Here is a 25,755-nt window from a genome sequence, read left to right as displayed (position 1 = left end):
AGGTTGAGGAGTTGAGGAGAGATCTTAGGGCGGCAACAAACCAATGAACGTAAAAACAAGTTTGTACAATTTAGAGTTTTAGACGACTGAATTTAAAGGATACGGCTTTACWGATAATCTCTACCGCTAAAAGATTGCGGCAGTCTGYATAACTTAGCACATGATACTTTCTTTGTTATTGATTCATTTCAATATGACCAAYTAAAACATATAATAAAATCTTTTTTATAAATAATTGYATTTTTCAGAGTCGCCGTGGAAGATTTAAGTGGACTAATCTACAATTCGTCTTTAATTATACAAGGATATGGAATCCTAACTCATCGGGAGTACTGTATAGATGCACTCGTTTCCGATAATAGAAGCAGTAAAACTATCACACTTTATTGTGTACCCAAACCAGCGCAAGCATCTGATTTAAATTTTTACTTACCAGGTAAGAAGGAAATTTCCATCTGGTGATTAATTTAAACAATTTTTCAATACCTTTTCAAATCCCTCTGAAACATGTTTAAATTGAGCAGACGCAAAATTTTCTCAATTTCTATAAATTGCGCACTTCATAGATATAGATTTTTGTCTTAAACGACACCATAGCGCAGCTTAAAACTTACCTTGTTTATTAGTTTAAGAAGTAGTTTAGTTAAGTGACTTGTTTGTTTTCAGTTTTAATTTTGTCGACAATTTGCTTTGCATTATCGGCTGCTGCCTATGCCATCATACTGAAAGCAACCGACATACACAAAAGATGCTTTATCATGTTCTCATCATCAATGTGTATTACTTTTATATCTCTAATAGTGATGCAGGTTCAAAACAAAGCTGGAACCTGTAACTTCTTTGGTAAGTACCGCTCTTTTGTATATTTAACAATTCTATTATATCGTGTACATTTCTAGGTTTTGTGTTCCTTTTTACGGTGATACTTTCCTTCTCTTGGCTGCTGATTTTGTGTTTGGATTTGCTTTATCAAGTTGTGTAAGTACATTTGATGCAAAACGATAAGCGTAATTTTCTATAGCCACATTTTCATTTCAGATATCCGATTGAACGCAAAAGATATACGCTTAGGTGGAATTGGTACTGCGGGCTTTCTCTAGGTGTAACTTTATTATTATTTGCCATAAGTTTATTTTCTGGAGAATTATGGGTACCTGACGTACCCAGTTCTTATATCATGAACTATGGAAAAACTAGATGCGTCTTCCAAAGTAAGTATCCGTCATAGTACATTTTATATGTTTTATCTATATTCCTTAAAATAGGAATAATAAGTTATAAGTAAAAAAATTGCATAATCTTATATACTATAAAATATCTACCATTTATTGCAGCCTCATACGCCAGAGCCCAAATCACATTTGTGCCCTTGATAATATCGATAATAGGTGCAAGTGCCAGTCTTATATTAATACAGAAATACAAAACGAAAAATCAAAAAGATACCTCTATATCTGAAACTCACGATTGGATTTCGAACGCCAACAGCTATGTATTCTTGTAAGTACACCGTAGGATTAAAACGAAAAGTTGAAGCTGAAGAAAACGTTTAGTTAGTGAACCTTATATCCAACAACAAATATCCCAGTTTTTTGATATATTAAAACTTATAACCGGTTTAAATTGAAATTGGGGGTAATCAATTTTCAACGGAACTCGATATGGAAATCAGAAAATAAAATACAAATTATTAACTTTGTTACTTATTCCTAGATTGTCCAATTCTTGAAACTAATGTTTATTAATAGCTATTCATGTTTGAAAATAAGAACATCAGCTTACAGTGTTATAGTTTTATTGCCAAGTTTAATCACCTTGAAACCACAAATTATACAGCTATTTGTTATTGCTGTGTTCCATTCAAGTTTTTTCATCATTTTCCCGTAAAATATTTTTATCTACTATAACTAGATTAAACCATTTAATTATTATGTATTTTAAAAACAATGGATGCATATTTTTAGGTCCAGGACGTATGGCATCATTATAACAGTAGCTTGCTTTTGGTTAATTGATGTGTTCATGTTCGCCTACCCATTGGAGAGTGGAAAAACTCAATTGGCTTTAGACGTAATTAAAGCAGCATTAGGTAAACATGACATTTTATTTTGTATACAGGGCAATTTATGTAGACCGTTCATTAGGTTTTCCAACTTAAGAGTTGTTTGAGAAACTTCAAATTTTGATTCCGGTCATATCGAGTCGTGCCGAAAAATACATTTAACCCTCCAGCTGTACAGGGTTTATGAAAATTATAATATAACTTTCTTATTTTAAATGCAAACCCCTAATTTATTTAGCATAGTTGTATTGGCCTTCCAATTTGGGCGATTTTGGGCCTCATTTTTGGTCCTATTTGAAAATTTTGCTATGATTAAACAATAAGAAACGAAACTAAACATGACAAAAAAAGTGAGTAGGTGCCGTTTAAAAAAAATGATTTTTTAACATTTTGTCAAGTCAATGTTGGTAGGCTGCATGCACCCATATGCTACAAAATGAGCACTTTAATGTCATCTGGGTTTTGAATTTAGAACCGTTCCTTAGATATGTCTTGTTCCACAATCACTTGTCTTGGCATTTTTTCTTACAACAATTGACATACGAGTACATCAAAAACTATAAGCGATAAGTTAACAAAACTAGGGTGGCCCAAACTCGCAATTCGGAGGCCAATCCCACCATGCTAAAGAAATTAGGGGTTTGCAATTAAAATAAAATTCGAAGTTTCTTCAACAAAAGTTGGAAAACTTCTAATGCACGGTCTACGTAAATCACATGTATATGATTTTCGTGGTTTAACTCCATGAATAGTAATTTTCTTGCAATACTTGAACAAAAAACATTGCTAAATTATTAGTAAAATGTCCTAATCAATATTATGCCGTTCTAGGCGTAGTAACATTCATTGGTTTTGTGGGAAATAAATACACCAGGAAGGAACTAAAGAAAAAATTTACAAATAAGAAAAGAATCAACTCTGAGGACTGCGAAGGATTAAATGGAATCCACACGCCAACTCCAGACACACAGTGCGAAATGGATACATTTATAAGCAACAACCATGCTCAAATGACTACCTTTCAAAATAATCGATGAGCCACAATCTGTTGATTCTAAAGTAATAAAAAAGATTCTTTGAGTTGCGAATATACCAAATACGTATGTATTATATTGCTTGTAAAGCTGATCTGTTTGTGTGTTTTCTAGCTGAAAAATGCGATAGATTTTTAGGCAATTGATTGAATGGATTGTTTCTTTTTAAGGGATTGATTGCGTATTAATAAATTAAAATGTATATAATTGATGGCCGATGTGTATTATTATAACTAGCATTTGAGTTTTGTACTTTTACCATAAATTATTTCGACTTTAGCTTTTACTGTATAGTATTATATTTATATTCTCTATGATTGTACAAACTTATTGGTCTAATGTAGAAAACAAAATGTAGTTTCATTTTTCATAACTAAATTTAATTATCTATTAACAACTAATTCTGCTATTGTAATCAATTAGCAATGTGTGCGGCGTTGAAGACTGATTAAATTTTTACAAGAGTTTAGCGATTTTGCTCATTAGAACCATTCAGTTTTATCGAATTTAATCACCAATACCAAGTAGGACCTCATAATAAATATATTTAAGTTCATTTCTCATTTAAGTAACATCTGCCTTTTAATATTCTGCTTATTTCAATTTTTTATTTTGTTTTCATGTAATAATAAAATGGTGTATCAGAGTGTTGATCCTTTCCGTAAAATGATACTTCTGTTGTTTTGTCTCCAAAATTGTTAATTAAATGTAATAAACAAAATAATGTAATACTACATTGGTGTGATTTATTCAATTGCGTATATTCATACTTTGACATTATATATCAACAAATAGGATGAATGAATAGGACGGTAGAAAATTAAATAGTACATTACTTACAAAATAATAACAACCATAACAGCTATATCAAATATAGGTACATATTTAAGTAGACGTTAGCGCTATATATTTGATTTAAAGACAGCAATGTAATCAGTGCATTAGAACTAAATATCGGGGTGTTACTTGAACTACGTGAACATATTAAACCTATTCTCGAACTTTTAAACCTATATTTCAGCAAAAAAGCGACAGCTGAGCATTTCCTATACGCTTAAACAATTTTATCTAAAATTTATATTATTTTTATCAAACACAATATATATTTTGTAATTGCCTTACTGCTTCCTTTCTAACACTGACGTCTAGCCATTACTGGCAAATGGAAATAACCAGTTAGAATATGGTAGTAAAAGTTATATTAAAGGAATGTTATTTCACTATCACTACAAAGCTAGGGAATTATTGGATAAAACTCCGAAACATAATTTTTTCGTTAACTGGCAGCTTTTGGTAAATATACCCAATCTATTATGCTGCAAATTTGTCAAGCCGTTCGTCCAGAAAGTTTAAGCTCTAGCTTTTTTTACCTTTTTCAATTTTACCAATATTAGCATACTCTTTATCATATTTCAATAGAAGGGGATCTATCGGCATTTAGGAATAATCCTTTTCTTGCTATAAAATATTTGCTTTCGTTTAATAAATACGGTAGAAAATGCTTTCAATTATCAAATACCTCTCCATAAAACAAACCTCACATTCCACAACAAAGTTTGTTCCTAAACTTTGTATATTAAGGGCAACATATGTACTGTAGATAAGTAGGCAAGTTTCAGGTAGACTCGAAGTAAGTTACTCAACATCAATAGACATTCTAGCATAAACTAACTAAAAGTATTGGTGTACTGATGACATCTAAAAAAAAACCTCAAACATACTACGAGCTGATGACTCTCAACGTCGCAAGTATGCATCACTTTTTAGTCAATCACTTTCCGTTTTTACTATTGGAAACGAGTCACTTATTCCCAATACGCTCATAACCTAAGGCGAAAAAAAACACCTATTCAATTTTTACCCACAATACGTATTAATATTGAAGATAATCAGATTCTGACAAACTCTATAAAGCCGCTTGATAAACAAACACACAACAAAATAGTTGCGCGGATAATAGTCATCATGCACGTAACATTTAAAAATATTTTCACATAATTTGTATTAATAAATATTAACATTTAAAAACATTTTTGATTTGAAAATAGTGTTTATAGGCATAATCATATTAATGGATTACTCAACCTAAGGTTTCACCAATTAACGGTAATTTTAATATAAATTTGTACTCACCTTATCTTCTGTTTGGCTGAAATAGACAAGGCAATAGTTCCCTCTGCATCTGCTCGGAACATCCGGAATCGTAACTTGGTACTTTTGCGGCCTTTCCATAGTCGGGGGGCCTCGTTCATCCACAGGTGTGGTGCATTTATGAACATATTCATAGGTTACATAATCGTCCAATGAGGTAAAGTTCTCCTGAAAGTTAAAAAAACAACAATCGACACTATATTTAGATAGATCCAAAAAGGCAGGTATTATTCAATTTGTATTTTTTAAACAGTAGAAAATATTTAAATACACCATAAATTGTTCAGTTATGACAATAAACAATTAGGTAAAAAAAAACTTTGAGATCGAATGCCCTTCATCAAATAGATTATTAAACCGTGCAACAAACTAAATCATAATGAAAGTACTTGCTCGTAATTTTTCAATTTTAGGGTTCGACAATAAATGCGAATAATTAAATCCATCCATTAATGCCAGTTACAATAAAAATTATAAAAACCGACGAAAACGGATTTGACCATTTTACCATAATAAATTCGCTTGAAACTTACACGGCTAATTGCAACCAGAAGTTTTCTTTTGAGCCGTAAACACTCACTCACCACGCCATTTTAATGATGCCATGATAGATTTCACAAAAATACGAAGCAGTCCTCCAACCCGCAAAATACCACCGTTTTTTTAAACGTCGTGCTAAAACAACGCACAATTTTAATTATCTTTTTTAAACTTCCACTGCCTTAATACGACTGTATTTATTCACTTTGCAACGAAAAGAACCGAAAGTTTTTCCATTGCGCTAAAAATACAGTGTGTTTTATCCCGAAAACAGTTTAAATTGCGTCCCGAAATGAAAATTAACTCAAGACAAAGCAAGCCGAAATAATGCAGCAGCGTCTTGCTTAGAGCCAATCGCCGGACAAAAGGTTTTCCTACGAAGTTTGTTTATCTAAAAAACCAGCCAATTGATCGATAAAACCTGAACTTGTTTACGAAACAAAGCATTTTTAAACTGGTAGTTCGACTTGTTTACACTAACATTTTGAGTCCTAAAGGGCTTGCTTCTACAGGGTATCCCCAAAACATTCGCATATGTTGCAATTTTTATATAATATCTCTATCGTTCCATCTGTAAATGTACTTATTTTTTGATTTTCATATTAATAGACCCATTGAAAAAAAGGAATCTTCAGGCAATCGTAAAACTTACTTCTATTAATAGATTGGGGAAGCGAAGGTTATACAGATAATAGCACTTGCAAACTGCACGTACCTTAAACAGTCCAATCCAATCGTCCTTTGTAGCGGGAATGTCTTTGGTAACTATGTAAAAAGCTTTGTTCTGTTGCGCTTCTTCCCAAGCTGGAACCTTGTCGAATTGTACCACATGCTCTGAATAATCTGAAAACACCTGATCGGGAACGACTTGGGCTAATTTTAGGGCAACATTTCTGGGTCTTATATTTACTGGTCGTGGTATCTAAACAATTTCATTGAGGCGTTAAAAACCATTATTATATTTGAATTAGTTTCATTAACTTGCAGCCAACAAAGCAACGTGGATGAATTAATTTTAGTGGGATCTTTGAACATTTATGAGTTTTAATATAGCTTCGCAACTGTTAAATAACGTTATGTACTGTTAATGGAAATTGGTTATCATTTTTTGGAAACCCAAGCATGAGGAAGTGAAATGATCGCATTATGTAAGAGCTATATATTCACAACACTGAAATTAAAAATAAATGTTAGTAAAAGCTATCCTCAAACTTTTAGGACAAGGCTTACAATGAAATTGATCAGTAGTTACCATCACCACATAAAAGCAACGGTGTTTCAAGCTAGTTGGCAGAAGCAGCAAGACATATAAAACATTTACTGTACCTTTATATTAAAATCTCCACTAACTGGCTTGTGATCGCTCAGTACGTAGGACGGATGTGATTTATAAGACAGCTGGTCCACTTTCAAAATTACATTTTCGTAATTGTGTGAGTTTACGCAATAGAGAATCCGATCACACCATGCAGGTCGTCTTCTGCAAGTTTAAGAGTTTGCAATTAACGACATTTATAATTGAAAAAATACTTTTAAATTAAAATTACATTTAATTACAATCCAACTTACTTATGGTCGTAAGCATTTGCACCCACTTCAAATTTAAAAGTAGGAGCGAATTCAATATCCTTTTCGGTAAATTCGCTAAAAGCTTCGCCCTTGTTCATAACATACTTAAGTTGATCGTGCTCCAGTAGCTTTTTTAGATCTTTTTTCAATACGCTTCTCTCTATTTCTTCTGGAGTTCTGTCGAAGTCTTCTAGTAGTCGGAAATTCAAATCACCCATCCAAAACACATAGCTTAAAAAGAAGTTTTGAATTTTATCAAGTTCACTAGTAAACGATGAAATATTTACTCGTGGTATAAAATTTTAGAAGTTTCCTCAACGTGAAAATCTTGGTCTTTGATAATACTGTTGTAGTCTTCAATTCGATCTTTCAGCTGATTATCGTGAGCGGTCAGGTGTGAGTTCACAAAACATAATGAACATCCATAGATACTTAATCGTATACTAACAGCGCCTTTATTGCCCTAGAAAATATTACACGGTTTCTTCATGACAATGATAAGAATATCACATTTATTTAAACAAAATATATACCATTTAATCTAAGCTAGAGCTATTAACACACAAACAAGGTAAATTTATTGGTAACACAACACACAAAAAAGGTAAAAAGGTGTCGGATGATTAAAAAACAATATTTTCTAATAAGACAGAATAATGTACATTAACAAACATTCTCAATTTTCTACATTTCAAGATTTCAACTGCATTAAAAAGCTAAATTTGAAACTGTTAGAAGATAAAAAGCCAGTTAAAAAAGTTACACGAAAACATTATCGTCTTTATTATTTAACACAAACGATCCAAACTCTACTAGAAGTGAGACATTATTTTATGACTGTGAAATGCGCTTGAGTAGTAAAGCATCACCTAAAACCAGTTATTAAACATTATTGACAAATAATAAAACTAGCATTTTATTTAAGATCCTACTCAACGTGTGTAGTAGGAATTTCAATATTCATGGCGTAAACAAGTAAATCCCATTTCTATGTTGATTCAAATAAAATTGAATATAAATATAAATGACGTAACGACTTTTATGTAATCACTACTTAATAAACCCAATAAATCGTATGAAATAGTAAAAATTCCAATTCATTTTGAAAGAAGTACTGAAATATTAAATAATTGACTTAAATTATGTGAACAGTGGGACAGTGTAGGTGCCATAAAATATTTTTTTATTGTTTAAAAACTTACCCACATTCCAGCTAAGCCAGTTCTGGTATATTCGGACTCAATCTCCCTGATGTTCAACAAGTGTTTTCTCAGTGAAAACACCGAAAGCAGTAATCCTTGTAATCGAATGGACTTTAACTTAATGTAGCCCTTATTATCGAGAATATCGCGTAATGCTGCAGACCAATTATCCTGAAAGTACACCAAAACTACTTGAAACATGTATAACTATTAAAAGCTATAGCTGAAATAGACTAGAAAATATAAGAGTTTCTATTAACATAACCGCAGATTGTTTCTAAAATATTGTATTTAATTTAAATTAATTAAAAGAGAAATTGCATAATAAAAATGATGAAATGAAATTAACGATCGAATCATATTTTAAGTCTGAGAACCAACAAATAGTCATGCTAAACGACAGCATTTTTATTAAAATATCAAGGAAATTGAAACATTGAATCTTTGTATAGGCACTATTATATTATAATTCATCGTAAAAACGTAAACAAAGCTTTAAATTAAACGCCATTATGGAACCGGAAATCGAGCTGACAATAGAATGGTTGGAACCTGCTTTCTTTAATTCTCTTTTTAATGTACTTGAATTATTCAACTTTCAGTTATAACTTTGGGTTAGACAATATAAATTTAAAAAATTGGTATAAAAAATACTAACTCTGATATCTTGGTTTTGAAAAATAATTTCAAAATATTAGAAAACTCACCTCAAACAACGTATCTAAAAGCATATTCTGAGGCTGAGACTTCACTTCTTGCAGACCAATGACATAGAAATCTGGAAATTTCTCACCCTTCTGACTTGTTATAGACAACAAATCTAACAGGCGCTGCTCCGGGTTGCTAGTGCCTACATTGTAGGTCGCTAGATAAAGCCTGCAAACAATAAGATATTTGTAAACTACTTATATGAAACAACACAGCAGAGCTGCTTCTGAGTGTCTGATATATTGTTTCTCACAAGTCTACAATAATTTGCGATAATTGCAGTTTGTAAAATACAAATTGAAAAAAATCTGTATATTGGAAAATTATGTAAAAAAATATTGATTATCAATAATTTTTTAAGAATTTCACACAATTGTTAAACGCATAATAAGGTAAATAAAAATATTTACAATTGTGATTTCGAAGGCAAACCGTAGACAAATTGAAAAGAAACCATCAATAGCTTTATCGATTTCTGTTATAAGCATTTTAGTCCAAACAAACACCTTAAATATCAAAATAGCAGTTTTCCTTTATCATGTGCTATAACACTGTGTTTAAATACACAAGACAGGTAAACAAGATTATTGCCACAAAGTGATAAACTAAAATCGATACCGTCAAATGCGGTTTACAAGAAAACCACAGAAAATTACAAAACAAAACTACTACAAAACCCAACTAGTTTTATCTCCGTTTTCGCTACTAGATTAAATACTTTATAATATGAACAATAATTTGCATGAAATAAATTAAAGCGTGTGAAAAAATAAAGCAAAATTCTGAACTAAATTATTGAATGTTCGTTGTAATATACATTGAGTTATTTTTACATGAATCCCCTTAGACTAGGCAGCTTTAAAACTTAATAAAATAAAAACCATTTTTGGATACTTTGCAACGCTTTCTATTTGCATCTTTGCACTTCTATTATGCTCATTTTGTAAAATAAACCTCAACCGTTTGAATCATTGATGAAAAGTAATTTAACTAGTTTTTTTTTATTTCACAGCACATTACACAGCGATTGCTTCTGTTTCTAATTATCCTTTTATGTACATTTTCATGCGCAACACATGCATTGAGAGGACATAAATAACATCTGCAAAATCTCAATGCAAAAAAGAGTGAATAAATGAGTTAATTTTCTTTATATTAAATTAAGTGTTATCGTCGGTTGATACATAAAAGATCAGACATTTTTGCTTGTAAGTTTTGTACAYTGTGATCAATTGAAAATCAGAAAACCTTATTAAATGCACAGTGCATTTCTCAATAACGATTGAAGAATAGACCTCTTTCTCCTTCTTCAGAAATAAGTTTGTAAAAAAATGTAGTAAAAACAGTAGAAAGAAAAAATATTGAGTGTTTTTAATAATTACACTCGCGTTTTGTGGACAAACCCTATAAATATTATTGTGGTAAATATACTTAATAGACATTATTGGCAAAGGAAAGAAGCGTTAGTGTGTACATTTCGTCTTAATATAATTATAAACTGCTTTGGAACTTATTGAAGATTACGAAACGCATAATTGATTCATGCCTCATGTCCTATGTCTAAAAATATAATAAATCTTTCAGTAGTTTCAAGTAATCCAAAGTCAATTTTAAAATGTTATTCTCGACGAGAATTGAAAAGTGATAAATGGGGCTCTTTAATCAGTTAACCCATTCAGGATGCGATAAAATTTGACGATTAATAATGTAATTTACACCAATTGAGTTAAGGATTATTCGAAAGCCGGTTAAAGAATTGGAGGTTTTCAACTGAAACATGTATTAGGGATTATTTAGATTAATCTAATCAATAATACATTTCCAGTAAGTGTGCTATTATTACACATAGGTAGGTATATGTATTTTGAGATGGAAGTCATGGCAAGATAAGTCCCTGATTTTAAGTTTTAATATTACTTAGATGGGTTAGTCTAGTCTGGTCTAATTTTGAGACATTAATCAATACATCATGTTCAAGGCTGCAAGCACTCTGTTAACGACATATTCCTTTAAATTATTACGTATGAGCCTGTTTTTAGAAATAATTGATCAAGCAGAGTTCATGGCGAAATGTAGCTTAGCAATAGCTCAAATATTAAAACAGGCCTAACAAGTTACACGATGGAAATATAGCGAATATACAACAGCGCAAAGGTTGTGAAAATTATTGGCTGAATGAAATAAAGCCAAAATCTTACCTGAGATTATCCATGCTAGAGATATTAGAAACTATGGCTTAAAAATTATATACTTGATGGGTTTGCAAACGATGATAACAGCTTTCAAGGCGTTTCTGCTTAATGACATTCTATTTAATCATACTTTTGAAATGCACTGACTTGTAAAAAATAATTTTTGATACAAAGTGAAATGTAAACACTCTAAAATTAAAAAAATTCCAACAAATTTCCCGTTTGTCAGTTTCAGACTGGCTCCTAAACCATAGATAAAGACAAGTATGTCCTAAACTCAGTCAGCTGAGGTTTATTGATATCTAACAGCTGATAAATGCAATGTTGTCAGTTCATATATTAGAAATTCATGTGTGTAAACTTTTTGAAATTATTTACTGTTATTGGTTTATTGACTGAAATTATTAACAAATTACAGTTGTTATTTACTCCGGATATAACGTTTACAGGTAACATAGAGCAGGCATGAGTGAAATAGGGCAAATTTTCGAATGCGCGTATTAAAAAGAATCGAAAAACGCTATATTCTCTTCTATAAAATTCTATAAAAGATATTCTCAAATAAAAATATATCGCGCATTTTTAAATGGTGAGGCTGTATTTTACTAAAATTCCTGTTTAACAATTGTTCTTGATTTTATTGATACAAACCTATTTGCTATTCACGTCACAGAGCTGACATTAATTAACATCCTCATACTTTCGATACGTCCAGTTCTAGGTGCGCTTCCTTTTTTATCACAGGTTTTATGAATAGTTGCGCCTTGTTTCGCGCATATAGATCATACATGCAAGAAACAATAATTATTTTGCCAAACGTGTAATTTATATAGAGATTTAAGTGGTGGGTTTCAGAAAATTGAGCAAGGACAGTCCTACATTGTTAATCTCGTTGAAAAATAATGAACGGTTTCAATAAAACAGGATCAGTTGAACACGCAGAATATGCAAAAAAAATAAACTAATATAATATAAAAATAAAACATGAAATTTAATGTACGATAAAAATGAAAGAATAGATCCGAAAATAATGTAAAACACTTATTTTCTGCTATAGAAACGAATTTTTAAAATTTTTCAAAAGTTTCATTTTATCAAAAGAAATAATAAAATGCCCAAAATTAAACTGGAAAAAGACTAGTATTGTCTTCTTACTGACTATTAACTTATAGTTGTTATTTTTGTACAAAAGCATTTTGAGTTTATTTTCTTTATCAAATATATATATATTTGCAAAAAATATATTAACGCTTCGCGGCGTTTTTGTTATAACTTTGATATTTTACTAAGTTTATACCCGCAGAACTAACAAAACCATTCCAAAATGGAAATGCAGTACCTATAGTATATTTTTCTTGTAACTAACTACCTTCTGATGCCATTTATGCCAAGTCCTTAGGGTATTATACTTTTATTTACTAACAAAGGTGCACATATTTACTAAATTTAAAAACCATTTATTCATAAATTATATTTTTGCATGTATACACTTTTTCCTCATTTTATAGGGCACTGCCACTTTAAAAATTCCATTCGGGAAGTTGTCGGTGAGGAGTTAAATCCAGACCTTGATTCTTATATGGATCGGGAGAATAAGAAATTCCTTCATTAATAGATTCGTATCGAGTGTTTTCGTATGCGGTATAACGATCCAAGTGACTAGCTTCTTCAAAGTAGTATTCCTTAACGCTTGCATCTGAACATAAATAATGCAAAGTGATTTAAATAAATATAAACTCGTAAACAAACTTACCAAAGTCGTCCAAGCATGTTATCTTCACTTGTATGCGGCTTTTGTCTATGCTTGATTTTTTATGTTCTTTGCAGTTCGATGTTGATGCAGGACACACTTGGCCGAAACAAGTAGGAGAAGCAACTTAAAGACGTAATAAATTATTTGTTATGAAACTACATATATATTAATTATATAACATATATTTACAGAGACTTGACCAATGAATAGTACCTGGCAATATAATATGGAATATAAATATTATTTTAATTTTTGAGTGCGTTTTCAGAAGAAGTTTTATTTTCAATTTCAATTAAAATTAAAGAGTTTGTAAAAACAAATCTTGAATTCAATGTTCATTTCAATCGAATTAATTTCATATTTTTATTAACTCAGGGTACTGAGGTTTGTTGCGAATAAAATTTGTAGTTGAAAATTCTTAATAAACCTGCTCACAGAACCAACAACACCTTACATTATTAACATTTATTTGATTTTCCATTTGTAACACTTAATTATTTTAATTAATTTTTAGTTAATTTTAAATTTAGAAGTATTAATTTTGCTTAAAATCCCCTCTACTTCCTAATCATCAACATTATATTGGTTGTTTGTTATTTGAGATTTTTTGTTAACTGAAATTGACTAATAATTTTACAGGGCACAAGTGTATAAAATAAGTGAAAATTGGAAAACCCTACAGAGATATGGATCGTTGAATAACAAAAGTATTAATTGCATATTCACATATCATTTTACAGAACATGCAAAGAAACAAGGAAGTGAATGTGGTGATCATAATAAATTTGAAAAATCGAATTTAGTTCAGTAGAAAAGTAAAAAAGCAATATCGCACTGAAAATTAACAGAGAAGATTGAGAAGTATCACCCTGTAAAAGCAATGTACAATGCAATGACAATTGTTATAACAATTTAAATAACAAATAAAAATACAATTTTTATCCGATAGTCGAAGCGTTGGGTTTCAAGCACTTCAATCTGCTAGGAACCCTGTATAATCATCGAACTTTTGAACATTTTCCTCATTCAAATGCCCCATAAAATCTTAATTGTAGATATTAATGAAGACAAATATAAGTAAAGTTCAACATTCGGGACATTTGAGACCCGAAGACAAGCGAAGCTGGAGGCTATTTGTTCTATTTTGCCTGACACCTGATACTTAGAAATTTAAATCATCCTAATCTCTCCCTTGGAGAAAGTCGATAAAATTCAAATATACTTTGCAACCAAATAAAAATGCGTCACGAAGTAACACGATATTGCTTTAGAAGAAATTGTCGACTCATCCTTGTAAGACATGCATCCTGCTTACTAGACACCCTGTATATACCCAAACAACTATTCAAACAGCCAACATTTCATCATTCAAATCATGTTTTATTTAGTGTATTTACTTACCATATTGCATAGAGCGTTGAACAAGCGCCAAAGCAACAAAAATTACCAACAAAGCTGTAGTACTTTTCATCTTCAACGTTTTTCAATAACTTTTATACGAACGAATCTTGAAAAAATGTAATTAAACGATCGCCAATGCACTTTATATATTATAGATCGCTTTTGTGAAATATCTGGATCAGTTCTTCGGGTATAATGGCGAACTTTTATCGTAAAATGGTTGTTGTTCCAAAAACCTAATTCGTAATAAACGATATTCATATCAGTGATTTCAACATGAACTGTTCGAGAAAAATATGATTTATAAATGGGGCGATAAAGGAAAAAAAATATTTACATACTTAGCAATAAATATTGCAGTTAATTATGGTATAACATATATTTTGATAATGACTCTTTCGGTATTTAAAGCAAAGAAGTGAGCTGTGTATTTGTTACTTCAAGGTAGAATTTAAAATATATATAATCTAAATATAAATGTGACCAGCAGTAGAAGTAACAAATCCTGCCAGACACACTTTAATACTCCATATTAAATAAAAGTTTTATAATATTCTGTCGAAGTCAATCGCAAACAATCTGATTGAACACTGGCAACATTTCTCATAACTTGATAACTTCCATATTAGTGAAGATAGATCAAAGGTTTAAGTGAAGAATAGTCTTTTTTAACGGATTACGATAAATAAAACAGCAACAAATCTAGAAGCGCTTTTACGAAATATCTCTACGCAAAAAAACATTTAAATTCGATATTCCGTGCTGAAATTTTGTTAAAATCTTAAAGAAACCAAAAGTGAAATAAAAATCAGTGACAAAATTTCACTTTTTAAACATGAATATTTATTTATTTAATATATTTATGGGATTTTGATTATATGTCACTTCTATGCACGTACTTGCATTTTATACTATTAGTGAATATCATTTGTATAATGTGTATAATAATATAATTTGCTTTATATTCACTTACCTAACAATAGCTGCCAACTCACAAAACCTTCTAATTTATTGAATAGACTATACATACACCTAACAGTTTTGGCTAGAAAAATCTCTCGCGTTATTGACCATTAAAAAACTTTGAAATTGTACAAATCTTTACAGCCATTAACTCCATTTTTCAGATTCAGCATTTTGTAAATTTTTTTGTAATCTTGTACTTACCAACAATGTGCCCAACATTTTACAATCCTGGGTAAAGAGAAATGACGCAAGTAAAACACGAACGCAAAAATGAAGGAAAATCGTATTTTATCAAATAAAGGAAAAAACGGTTTAGAAGTACAATACAAAAAGACTTGTAGCTCACGTTTCCTTATTTCTTGCAAAATATTTAGTGCGCTTTATAGCTGAATAATTAAATTAATTCACAAAATAATGTCATATTTGGCCCTAGGTTGGTTACCATAAATAAAACACCTTGGTTCTTGCGTAATTTCAGTTAGAAAACCGACGCAATATTGTGATTAATCACTAAAATAAATAAGTCTCTCGAGTACAAAAAGAGAGCTAAATATAATTGAACCTGGCAAAAATGGTTCCACAGGTATCAAATTAATAAAGTCAAAGCTCTCTCGTATACTACACGATAATTTCAGACGACTCCAGTTCGAAATATTTCCCTAAGTTCTTCTCAGTATTTTTCTTTTAACTTTATAGCTGCATGTTGTGCGGCTATTACAAAAATTGAAGAATACTACCCCTCTTTACAAACCCAGTTTGCCTTGCCAGCAAATATATTACTGAAAACCGATTACCGAGTTATTTACTCTCACATACTCGCTGAAAAAAATTGTTATCCTTAATATCTTTATAACTTTACACACCGACCCAATAATTACGATGCCGATGATTTGTGATATACCTACTCAAACCAGGGGCGAATAGGGAAAAAAGGACTATAAATTTGCCCATAATTACCGCACCAGTCAACTGTTTTTCTTTAATACTCTAGCAAATAACTGCTCGTTACAGTTTTAAATTATAACATTATAATTATCCGAATATTTTGCATTCTCGACTATGTATTTTAATGATAAACGTATACAAGTTTCGAAATATATCACAGGCTTATTATCAGCTTTTCATATTGATGTTTTGTTTTGTTTCCGATGAATGAAGGTTAAACCTTTTTAAATTAATGTTAATGTTTGTTACGAGGCAGAGTCGGAATGAGTGATACATTTTCTGAAAAGTTATGTTTCTGCAAATAATTTGTAGATTAGTGGAGATTTAGAGATGCTTTAAAGGAAAGATGAATTTTGTTTGAGCGTTTTTTCTAAGAAACATTTAAAACAGAAAAAGTACAAAACATTTTAAAAAATGCATATTGCCATGTTATATCAACTTATCTTTAGAAAACAAAGACAAAAACTTACAAAATATGCGTGTAATACAAAATACATATTAACTTTTATTGGTATTATATAATTTGATATAATAAATATGGGATGATATGATATTATCCTTAAGCATTTTTTTATTAAGTAATTTGATTTTTTTCTAATGCAAAAAAACGTTCTAATTTATAAATATTAAAAGGATAAATAAAATCGAGGGCGCGTGCACGAGTCTGGTCTAACAAAAATACGGTAGTAATTAAGCAAGAATAAATATCAAAATATTTTTATACGAAATTGAAACACCAAATTACAAGTAAATGTAAAAATTACAGTTTACAGTAAGTACAAATTAAGTAATGTCTCTGGGAATAATTCCGATTTTATTTCTTGAAATCAGCAAATAACGAAACTAAGTTTATGTATATGTGATATCTAAAGACATCTTCAAGACTTTCCAGAGCTCTGTCCAAATTTAACATTTAAAAATAGTGTTTTAAATTCAAAATTATATATTTTACAGTCTGTTATAGTTGTTTCACATAAATATTTTGCTCAATTGCAAGCTTTCGTTTGCAAGAATCTCGACCAGAAGCTTAAGTATTCACTCCCCAAAACAATTTTTTGAAAATAAAATAAATGGGAATAAACGCTTCAACCGCGGTATTATATATCATTTTTAAACTTTACTAACATTTTACTTACTTTCTTTTAAAATGTTACTAACTATTAAATTTCTTTGCTATCATTACCGTTTGCTTTTCATGATTTTCGCAAATGTAATATGTCTTTTCTTTATTCTTATAATTTTAATGCCTTTTATGTTTTTAAAATTTTATTTTTCAGAATTTCATAAATTCTCAAAATTGATATATTCGGTTAGTATGATTATAAGCCTAACATTAGTTTTTATTTATTTATTATTATTGTCTGAAATGTCCTAGACTTGGCAATGCCGTTGAAAGTTACTACATTGTGCGTTTACAGTTTGTCCAGCTAGAAATTTAAATACCATAAATTTATAACCGTCATTCTGTCAGATCACTTATTTAAAAACAATTTTTTCGGGAGTGAAAACATGGTTTTTTAGAGCTTGAATGTGCTCTTCATATCACTGAAATAGCAGAAATTCACTGAACGAAAGGTAAGAACGATGCCGATATTAAAGTATTTTAATCTTCGTACTGCTACTTGTGGGTTAGCTTATGGGTGTGTATTTGTGTTCATTTTGTGGTGTAAAACTTTTGAATTCATTTTTTACCTTTTTGATTCCTTTGCAATATTTAGTTTAGTCTAGCTTACTTAACAGGGGTTGTAGTTTTTTTTATAAACATGTGTTTTACTAACTAATTCGTAACTGCCATTACGTATCCTTCAAACTTGGGCTCATATTGATATGATCAGAATCAGAACAAAATACCCTGGAACCTATCAGGATTTTAGCGATATCTGCAAGCAGGTAGGCGAGTATGGATATTTTTCATATAAGCAATCCACGAAGATTTTACCCATTCATTTAATATTGTTTAGGTTATTTTTATAACGCTCTGTCTTGCAAACTTAGCTAAAATTGCATAAAAAATCACGGATTAAACTCCTCAATAGCTCCTCGTTTAAGAAATATTTGAATTAATTTTCAAGGCATATTATGTCAACATGATTCATATTTTTGCATTATGAAAACATCCCCTCTGTGAGACCCAAAAATTTTACTTTTCCGCCACATTTAGCTGCATTTTGTGGGAATCCTGCAACAGTCAACATTGCTTGTTTGGACTTTTGCATTGCACTGAACGTTATGTTTGCACTTAGCACTTGTTGCTTTATTTACTTGTGCTCGGTTTAATCTTCTCGAATATTCAAGATAACAATTTGTTGTGCACGATCAATTACCAGCATATGCAGTTTATCTAAGTAACACAACCGAATAAATAGCATTTGCTACAAGAAGAGTGAAAATTATTGTTTTCATTCTCTCATATTGAAAATAATAAATCCTCGAAAGATTTGTGAAAAATTACTGTTAGCTCACTGCTCCAAATATTTTGTATTATAAAACTCAGTCTGTAGATACTTACATGCCAATAAAATGATAATAATATGTATATTATTAGTTTAGCCAATGGCACCGAGGGCCAGTTTGGGGATATCTGAATGAATAAAAACGATCTTAACTCAATGTAGAATTTTATAAATTTGCAATATTTTGAAAAGCTGATCGATTTCGCGTAGTTTTTAATTCATTTGAGAAAAATTTCGTAATATTTTTATCCGTTTGGAAACACTTCCCAATTGATCTTCTTTACACCACTGCTTTTCTACAAATTTTTGTTTTTGATTTTAATTAAAAATTAGAGAATGAAAAAAGGTAGAGAACAAATGACCAATTTCCTGAAAAATATGCAACAATTTGTTTGTTCATTGGCTGACCGTTTTTTGCCCGTATCTAGGATAATTTTAATAATTTCTTTAAACGAATGAGACAACACAAATAAAATATAGGATCAAGGGCTTTTATATATCACGTCAAAATAAAATAATTTAAGCTCTTATAAACCATGCGTTTAATCCCTAATTGTAAAAATGCGTCGACAAGTAGGAAATATTCGGTAGCTTTTTCTTTCTGTCTCCATATTTCCTGGGTTTCACTCCTAAATGACATTTTTCCAATTCAGTTTCAGTTTACTTTCAAATCATTCCAAATAACAGACAAATTTTAACTGAAAATGTTTTTATACAATTAAATCGTTCCTTGTTGCACGAAAGAAGCCAAGGAAAATCTTTTTGTGATGGAAGATTAGACGATGGTATTAGATTTAATGATCCTACAACATCTCTTAATTATATATTTCTGGTGTAATTTCAGAGTGTGCCAGACACTTTGTGTTGCCAGCGTTTCGGTTTCTGCTTAATAGAATGAAAAAAAGACACTGAAAAGCATTTTTTCAGTATTACGTAATATCACCGAATCATGCCAAAAAAATTACAGCCGGTTCCAGCAACAACACAATTACACCGGACATTATAAATGGTTATTTCCCAATTTAGGTAATTGTATGATTGCCTCATTTCTCAAAGTGATTCTTGTCTCTTGTAATGCAACACGAAACCATTTTAAGCAAGTGTATAGTCAAATTCTTTTAGTGCAAAGTCAAACATTTTAATTTTATGAATACAAAAATTATTATTGGAATATGCCTGGTACCTGATGATGATTTATAGAAAACCGAAAAGTAATTAATTTAGTTACTAAAGTCGCACAAATGTAAATATTATATAAAGTATAAATCTGGACATCATGGTGAACTAATTGAGCGTATGCATATTTTCAAGACATTCTTGCATAACGTGTTAACATTTTTATCAGATTGTTTTATTCTGCAATTTCGAGTATTTGGCAAAATTATTGAAAAATTGTTGATGCTTTTGAAAAAATTTGTATTACAATCCGATTCTGGACAAACATATGCACCACCTTCTACTTTAGCGAATCTGTCAACGTTCCGGTTTTATTTTAAGTCATCTTCTAGGCAATTTGTTTGTTTTTCTGAAAAGTAGATAGTGTGCATATGCATATTTTTGTCCTAAACCCACTGCGTCATTGTTAATATGGGAGCTATTATTCTTGTAATATTTAAATAATTGGCTTAAAATATAGCTTTTTTACTTAATAACAACTATTCGTGCTATATTTAGATAAAACTAAAATCTGAGCACCTAATAAATGAGCATCTAATACTACTAATCTAAAAATTTAACATACAAACGAACGGCAAAGCTATTTATTTGCACTGGCGAGCCGCAATTGTTCAAGTTTCAGAAGCCGGCAGTGTTCTTACATAACTGTCTACTATTTGAGAAAATGTGGGAAGAATTGCACTGTTTTTTTTGTAATAACCGATGCATTTATCATTTTTCACGTTATAGATGTTATATTTTTAGTGCCAGTCATCAATTTTTAGAGCTAAAACCTTTGTTTAAATATGTATTTGGAGTAATTTACCTTAATAGATAATAGTAAATACTTGTTTTTTGTTTATCAAAACATCGTTTTAAAGGAAAATCATTCGGATTCGTTGTTTCTCAATCACCATTAAAAGCTAAGTTGTGTCGATATTTCACATTTTTGCTCTATTTCCTGGCAGGAAACTCATATTCATGTAACATTTAACACGAGATTGTGTGTTTTCCATAGGTAAAATACTATTATATTAAATGTAATTAACTATGCAAAATTTTCGAGTTTGCAACTAACGAGTTATAACTGCCTGTTGATTGAAAAATGTAAATCTTTTTTGATCTTACTTCTGGTGCCATTTGATTTTACTATGTGTGTTATATGGATGAACGCAATTTGCACGATTTCAACGTAGTTAATATTATAATTAGTTCTTTAGTGCTTCTTGAAAATACTAACATTTTTAGATTTTTGCGCGTTTTCACTAGCCTATTTTTTACATGTATTATTTGGCGTTAGATTATAATGCCAAGGAAAAAAAAACATCGCAAGCACGGCAAGAATACGAAATTTGGTGGAAGTTCTGTACTTGCCCAATTAAGCAAGCCATCATCCTCCAATAAAATAGATAAAATAAAATTACTTCAAAGTAACAGCATGTCAGATACAATGGGCGATGCAGGAGATGCAGAATACTCTACACCTTTACGACCCATTCGCACCCGAAAAGATTCATTCGAATTGGATACACCAGCCAAAAAATCTCATGTCAAGGTAGCGCCCTTAAATTAACGCATTTCTTCGTTTCGCTACTAATGGGTTTTTAGGAGGATGTTATCTTAAGTAGTGCAATCGAATCCTCCGCTAAATTGGACCCTTATTTAAATAATACTTCCGTGGAATTAACCCCTGTAAACAAGCGACGCAGCCTGAACAGACAGAATGAAATTCGACTAAATGGTACTTGGAACACCACAAATTTAAATGTGTTATTTGATCTAGATGCTGAAGTACATGGCAATCACATTTCTTCAATTAAAGATATTGACAATAGGCCACGATTTAGTTCCAGTATTTCCAAATTACATTCTCCAGGTACTTAGGGAGTGTTTTCTGGACCACTTCGTTTAACTCTAAAATTAAATGCAGGTACGGAAAAGGTCTTGTCTTTTCATAAGAGCACGCAAACAATGGATGAAGATGAACTGAGACACGAAATGAAACATACCATTACAGAAACCCCTAAACTACTACACAAAAAGTTATCAGACAACAACTTAAATTCGCAAGGTTCGTTTTAGAGAATGCTCGCTTTTAGTTACATTTACACGAATGAAAATGTTTCAGAAATGGATAAAATAGTGAATAATTTGGCACATGTTTCAAGCAGCACCAAAATCTCGCAAAACGACAAACTTCAAGAAATACACATTAACCCTTATTTGAAAGAAAAGGATGCTGTAAATCTGGAGATAAACGCTCAAATATCCCGGTGGCAGAAGGAGAGAAGTGTAGACGACATGTTTTATTCGCCACATCTATTCGATTTGAAATCGAGCTCTACTCCCATACAGGAGGAAAAGTTGTGCAATTTAAAGGAAAGCGACGTGATCGAGAAAAATTTGGAGCCATGTGTTAAAAAATTATTTAACAATAAGCCAGTGAACGAGATTGGACATCACACACCTGGGTTAGTTTGAACACGGAAAATGCGTTTTGATTTAAATCAGTTAATTTTCGTCTCGTATAGCTCAGCAAGGCTGAAAGACCAATTTCTAAACAATAGTGTTGAATTGACGAGCCTTGTTGGAACTCCCCACAGGCTAGAAGACATAAACTTAAACACTCCACCAGTCGCCGAAAAAGTTATCAACAAGTATAAGAGTAATAGTTTTAAGCAACTGGGAAGTACCAAAAAGAAAACACCTCTGACTATAAACAGGTAAAAGTATGGGATTCTGTAGCTAATAGGACTTCTGTGAACAAAAACTGTTTTTTTAAATCAATAGGTGCAAGTAATAACTAAGTACAGTACAAGTATTTTTTATACAAGCTTTCATTTTATTTATATGTACCTAAACATTTATTTTAAAAATATTTTCGAGTATCAGAGTAAATTAATCTACTTGGACTCTTTTTCTAAGCCATATATGTTGCTAAGTTTTTTGGTCTTTTTATTTTAATGTCCCTCGATATTTTCATTCACGTGACTTTCAATTCACAAATGGCACAAATCATGTTCCAACAAATGATGGTCGTATGAAAAGCCGTAGTCTTAATTAGAAATGTGCTTTAAATACTTTAAAAAGGCCTTTTTACGCTGCGGAATTTTATCTACTGAAAATTGCTAACTAATTTTTAATATTTCTTAGAACGTCGCCTAGAATTAATAGACTGAGTTACTATAGAACGTCTCCGAAAACATTATCGTTTGCAAAATTATCAAATAGTCGCCGGTCAGCACTTAACAATTCTTGTGAAATGAGATCATCCACAATACAACCGGGGATGTTCGACAGGATGGTAAATAAAATAAAAAGGTGAATTTAATTACTCATTTAGCGTATCTTCTAGTGAGCAATTGATTAATAATTTTTGCACTAATTTTTTTGAGAAGTAGATATAGTATTAAAATAGGTTGATTTTAAATTTCAACTAGGTCATCTTTAATAATCATAACTTAATCCTCTCTGTTTTCCTTCCGTTTTTTTATGATCGCCTAAACCTTTAGAGATGTCTTAAATGCACTATCGCTTTGATTTTCTGACTTCCCACCTTTATTTATGGTTAAAAGTGTTTGTCTTGTATACTTTTTCAAAACGCGCTACTTAGATTTTTAGCAGAAAGTCTGAAAATGTTTTAAAGCCCAAAAATCTATATTAGGTATAGCAAAGCATCGGCTAAATGGAGCACAAAAGTAATGGATTCATGCACTCAGTTGGGAATTCAAATTAAAAATGTACGTACATTTTTCCGGTAATTCGAATAAATCACGCATATCTTGTCAATTTGTAGAGTTTTTCCACGATTTGTCAGGTGGCTAACGATAGATCGATGTTGGAATGCTCTCAAAGTTCGTGCGACTTCGAAATCTGCAAAATGGAAATTGAAAATTTGAACAAAAAGCTAGACGAGGTCAATGCGAAAATTGCCAAGTTAATGGAAGGTGGAAAAGATGGATTAAAACATCTGGAAAATATGACGAAATTGCATGAAGAAATGGAACAGGTTAGTACGGTTTGATATTTTTAACTAAGTATACTTTCTACATGCTTTTCGTAAGTTTTAATGTTGAATAATATTGTTCTTTCAAATCGGTTTAGTTTTCTATTTTGCTTCGTGGAAATTCTATTTACTCCAATAGAAATAATAAAAAATGGTGTAAGATAGATATTGCCTAATGGCAATTATCTATCTTGAAAGATATATCTACCAGATTATAATATTCGAACAGATGAAGCTAAAATTATCCAGCTACACCAGTCTCCGAACTGAACTGGACTCTATGAAAAAAGAGATACAAAGCATAAAATCCAGTGGACTGGTAGGCATAGAACGCGCCTCTTCCTTGGCTCCTATTGCCATTCCCCCGCCTCCTCCACCACCTCCGCCGCCCATGCCCGAGCCGCCCAAAGGACCTTCTAACAGGATTTTAATAAAATCGAAAAGTACACTGGGGTGTTTATCTAGCAGAGCGGAAGATCGCCCAGTGATCAGTTTAGATGAAATCCTGAAAGTGAAGTTGAAAAAACCTTCGGTAGGTTTTTCCCTTCGGTTGAAAAAACCTTTCAATTTCATATTATGCCGGTTTGCTTAGGAGCGTCCATCGGTAACCCCCCAGCGACGACCTATGCCAGCTCTACAAGACGATCAGTTCCATCATGTCAAATTGCGGAGCAAAACCATGGCTAAACATTTTCCTATAAGGAGTAACAGCTTTTCGTCCCCGAGTAGGAGCCGGGTTCAATTGGTGCAGTCGACTAGCCCGGCGAGTAGCCTAAATAGGCTCCTAGAGAACGGCTCCGTATGGCCTATGAAGAGGTTGAGGCGAGGCGGCTATAGTTTTGATTCTGTTCACAGAAAATCTTTGATGTCGCCTAGCAGGAGGGAAAGAACCCCAAGTTGAACTGATCGCTGGCAAATTCGTCAACTTGTAAATAGTTATTGGTATTTCCCCCTCTTGAATGTAATTTTCAATATTGGCTATATCGTGTATCCGAGACTTTAATGGAAATACTTTAGAGTTGATATTTTAGTCATAGTCTTTTTTATCAAACGCAAGAAACGATTATATCTAAAATAGAAAATTTATTTATCACTTAGTTTTTCATCATATGTTGCTTTTTAAATATTACTAGGTACATAGTTTTATTTTATGAACTGTGGTTGAAATTGCCTGAGAGCTTTAACAGTTTTTAAATTTACATTACTGTTAGCTTATACTATCTCGCATCTAATAGCTAATTTGTATTGATTTTCGATCTAAATGAAGGTCAATTTCCCCGCAGAAATTGATACGCAATATATGCCATAGGATAGGAGTATATTATTTTATTTGTTGATATTCTTTTATATTTTATAGACTCAGATAAGGCTCTGGATCCCTATGTTGCAAATTTTTTGTAAACTTGTGATATTTTCGCTTATATTCGCATTGGAAAAAATAATTTATATATTGAATATATACTTAGTATCTTTGACTGGTATTTTTATTTCTAATCCAACAAAAATTTTATAAAATCGCAGATTAAGTAAGTTTTGGGTACTTTGGATGGACAAATCCACATTTTTTGAAAAAAACACACCGTTTTTGAAGTAGTCGTTTCCACTGAATATTGATTCT

At 31.3% G+C, this 25,755-nt stretch overlaps 4 protein-coding genes across 12 annotated transcripts in view; 2 read left to right on the top strand and 2 right to left on the bottom strand.

The window, feature by feature from the left end:
• The window catches only part of LOC109537080, a 21,315-nt gene extending 17,485 nt beyond the window's left edge, over window positions 1–3,830 (top strand). Inside the window, exons 5-11 of the mRNA XM_019903635.2 lie at window positions 249–436; window positions 667–843; window positions 900–978; window positions 1,039–1,211; window positions 1,335–1,500; window positions 1,965–2,089; window positions 2,894–3,830. Coding sequence (XP_019759194.2) covers window positions 249–436; window positions 667–843; window positions 900–978; window positions 1,039–1,211; window positions 1,335–1,500; window positions 1,965–2,089; window positions 2,894–3,099 — 1,114 coding nt within the window. The 3' untranslated portion in view covers window positions 3,100–3,830. The remainder of the gene's footprint in view (window positions 1–248; window positions 437–666; window positions 844–899; window positions 979–1,038; window positions 1,212–1,334; window positions 1,501–1,964; window positions 2,090–2,893) is intronic.
• The window catches only part of LOC109537081 (phosphatidylinositol 4,5-bisphosphate 5-phosphatase A), a 25,781-nt gene extending 9,146 nt beyond the window's left edge, over window positions 1–16,635 (bottom strand). Inside the window, exons 1-9 of one of the 5 annotated variants that reach the window (XM_019903639.2) lie at window positions 16,480–16,634; window positions 9,266–9,434; window positions 8,559–8,729; window positions 7,644–7,819; window positions 7,357–7,587; window positions 7,114–7,267; window positions 6,503–6,640; window positions 5,230–5,415; window positions 3,823–4,923 (exon numbers count right to left, since the gene is read on the bottom strand). In XM_019903639.2, the coding sequence (XP_019759198.2) occupies window positions 4,864–4,923; window positions 5,230–5,415; window positions 6,503–6,640; window positions 7,114–7,267; window positions 7,357–7,587; window positions 7,644–7,819; window positions 8,559–8,729; window positions 9,266–9,434; window positions 16,480–16,529 (1,335 nt within the window). In that variant the 5' untranslated portion in view covers window positions 16,530–16,634 and the 3' untranslated portion in view covers window positions 3,823–4,863. Of the gene's footprint in view, window positions 1–3,822; window positions 4,924–5,229; window positions 5,416–6,502; window positions 6,710–7,113; window positions 7,268–7,356; window positions 7,588–7,643; window positions 7,820–8,558; window positions 8,730–9,265; window positions 9,435–11,464; window positions 11,707–16,479 lie in introns of those variants that run through there. The other 4 variants (XM_019903636.2, XM_019903638.2, XM_048665972.1 and 1 more) reach the window with 4 other exon arrangements.
• LOC109537083 lies at window positions 12,900–15,341 on the bottom strand. Its single transcript, XM_019903642.2, has 3 exons — window positions 14,613–15,341; window positions 13,212–13,334; window positions 12,900–13,154 (listed from the first exon to the last, which is right to left on the bottom strand). The coding sequence occupies exons 1-3, from the start codon at window positions 14,680–14,682 to the stop codon at window positions 12,979–12,981; spliced, it is 369 nt and encodes a 122-aa protein (XP_019759201.1). The 5' UTR covers window positions 14,683–15,341; the 3' UTR covers window positions 12,900–12,978.
• A 1,253-nt stretch (window positions 16,636–17,888) lies between the features above and the next one.
• LOC109537078 lies at window positions 17,889–25,610 on the top strand. 5 transcript variants are annotated; one of them, XM_048665968.1, is made up of 12 exons: window positions 18,170–18,413; window positions 21,432–21,686; window positions 21,740–22,007; window positions 22,062–22,202; window positions 22,260–22,602; window positions 22,663–22,854; window positions 23,285–23,452; window positions 23,796–23,871; window positions 23,928–24,140; window positions 24,367–24,669; window positions 24,730–24,936; window positions 24,993–25,610. In XM_048665968.1, the coding sequence occupies exons 1-12, from the start codon at window positions 18,351–18,353 to the stop codon at window positions 25,011–25,013; spliced, it is 2,250 nt and encodes a 749-aa protein (XP_048521925.1). In that variant the 5' UTR covers window positions 18,170–18,350; the 3' UTR covers window positions 25,014–25,610. The 5 variants fall into 5 exon arrangements, with proteins under 5 accessions (XP_019759191.2, XP_019759192.2, XP_048521925.1 ...); XM_019903632.2 differs by lacking the exon at window positions 18,170–18,413 and adding an exon at window positions 17,889–18,098 and having other exon boundaries at window positions 24,730–25,610; XM_019903633.2 differs by lacking the exon at window positions 18,170–18,413 and adding an exon at window positions 18,115–18,163 and having other exon boundaries at window positions 24,730–25,610.
• The last annotated feature ends 145 nt before the right edge of the window (window positions 25,611–25,755 follow it).

The sequence above is a fragment of the Dendroctonus ponderosae genome, unplaced genomic scaffold (genome assembly GCF_020466585.1).
Source record: "Dendroctonus ponderosae isolate FM_Combo_2020 unplaced genomic scaffold, Dpon_F_20191213v2 Dpon_F_20191213_4, whole genome shotgun sequence".
Lineage (NCBI taxonomy): Eukaryota > Metazoa > Arthropoda > Insecta > Coleoptera > Curculionidae > Dendroctonus > Dendroctonus ponderosae.
Note: the sequence above shows the minus strand (reverse complement) of the source record. Positions and strands in the feature narration are given on the sequence as shown.